General features: G+C 46.0%; 2 protein-coding genes across 2 annotated transcripts in view; both read left to right on the top strand.

The window, feature by feature from the left end:
• LOC116845407 (protein RRP5 homolog) overlaps positions 1-1,185 on the top strand; it is a 1,855-nt gene extending 670 nt beyond the window's left edge. Inside the window, exon 2 of the mRNA XM_032818065.1 lies at positions 145-1,185. Coding sequence (XP_032673956.1) covers positions 145-149 — 5 coding nt within the window. The 3' untranslated portion in view covers positions 150-1,185. The remainder of the gene's footprint in view (positions 1-144) is intronic.
• LOC116845309 (protein RRP5 homolog) overlaps positions 1-1,535 on the top strand; it is a gene marked incomplete at its 3' end in the record, with an annotated part of 27,761 nt that overhangs the window by 9,811 nt on the left and 16,415 nt on the right. Inside the window, 1 exon segment of the mRNA XM_032817828.1 lies at positions 145-400. Coding sequence (XP_032673719.1) covers positions 145-400 — 256 coding nt within the window.

Raw genomic sequence — 1,535 nt, forward strand, 5'->3', positions numbered from 1 at the left:
AGAGAGAGAGAGAGAGAGAGAGAGAGAGAGAGAGAGAGAGAGAGAGAGAGAGAGAGAGAGAGCGCCCTTGGCCGCGGGCCCGGCTTGGCAAAACCAAGCGATGAGAGATAGCCGTGATATTCACGTAGTGTCGCAATTTTCCAGGTTAGTCTCATCGTCGTCGTACGGTGACACGGCCGGCACCGGCAGCGGCAGGTACAGCGGCTCCACATCGAGCGCCTCGTCCTCAAGGGAGCGCAACCTCGTCAATACGTCTGCGGCGGACATCATCAGCAGGTATTCGCCAGCCGGTTACGTGCCGAACATCCGTCATTCCGTCACCAGTAGCGGTAATGCGCATCACTGGAAGTATCGTTCGACGTCGTCGAGCCTCAGCGAGTTGTTCGGTGCTCACCACCGAGCATGCACGCGCGGACAGCTACGCCCGTCAGTTTATTATCTAGTCGAAGTACATTGTCTAGTACAAGATGGTGCTCGGTGATCTTCTCGACCTCGCCTGTGACTTTATGACCTAAAGTCATGGACGAGATCGATTTGTTTTTGTAAAACGCATTAATTGCCAACTCCGACAATTTATTGAGGTACAAGCTCAAAACATCCACCACCAATAGCATCTTCAGCCCGTGCTTGACAGCACAAGTCTTTCAATCCCATCGTCAGCGTCAGTTGTTTTTCTCGTTTGTTGATAGCCGTGATTTTAACGAGCAATATCTGATTCGCACGCAACATCTCGAACTCGCTGATATTCTTGTATGAGATGAATCCGAATGTGGAGTAATCCTCGACGGGCAAGATAACTCTCACGCCGTCCTGCGAGATGTTCTTAATTGTGCACGGAATGCAATCGACATTATCTTGGATTTGCAACGTATTCAACATGTTTAAACCACTGTCGGATATATGTTCCAGTGCGACAATTCCGTAAATCTTTCCTGCTTGCACCTGTACGAAGCCAAACTTCGTGTCAACTCTTGTAACCTTGACAGTGAAAATATCACCGACTTTAAGGTCGCTGACTGAAAAGTATTTCTGCTGCTAAAATTTCTTTCTCCATTGTACAGACATAATGCTCCATCCAGTTATACGAGATTATCCTGCATCTTTGCACAGAACTATGTTTAAAGTCGGGATTTTGTCAAATGGCACATCGGTTTTATGTAGAAAAATAAACCCGCGCAGATTGGATTTGGTCAACCTGAATATTATCCCGTTAGACTCCCTGTATAGTACTTTGGCCTTTTTAATAACATCACCCACTTTCAGCCTCTCCTCTTCGGACACGTCAGTTAGCATACTAAAGTATGCGAATTTCACAGTTGGCATTACATACAATAATGTGCCCGTCATTTCTGTGTCATCCACATATTCAGATTAAGAACTGTCAGGTAAATTTGATTTATGTATCCAAAGTTATCTTTCCCAAACGTAACTTGCAAGCCATTCGAGAGCATTCTCGTTACGCGAAGTCACAGTTTTGTCCTTGGCATTAGAGCATCCAAAGATTCTATGTCGTGTATGCTGACACTATTGACTAT

The sequence above is a fragment of the Odontomachus brunneus genome, unplaced genomic scaffold, assembly GCF_010583005.1.
Source record: "Odontomachus brunneus isolate Ranch 3 - 2012 unplaced genomic scaffold, Obru_v1 Obru_scaffold_051, whole genome shotgun sequence".
Taxonomy (NCBI): domain Eukaryota; kingdom Metazoa; phylum Arthropoda; class Insecta; order Hymenoptera; family Formicidae; genus Odontomachus; species Odontomachus brunneus.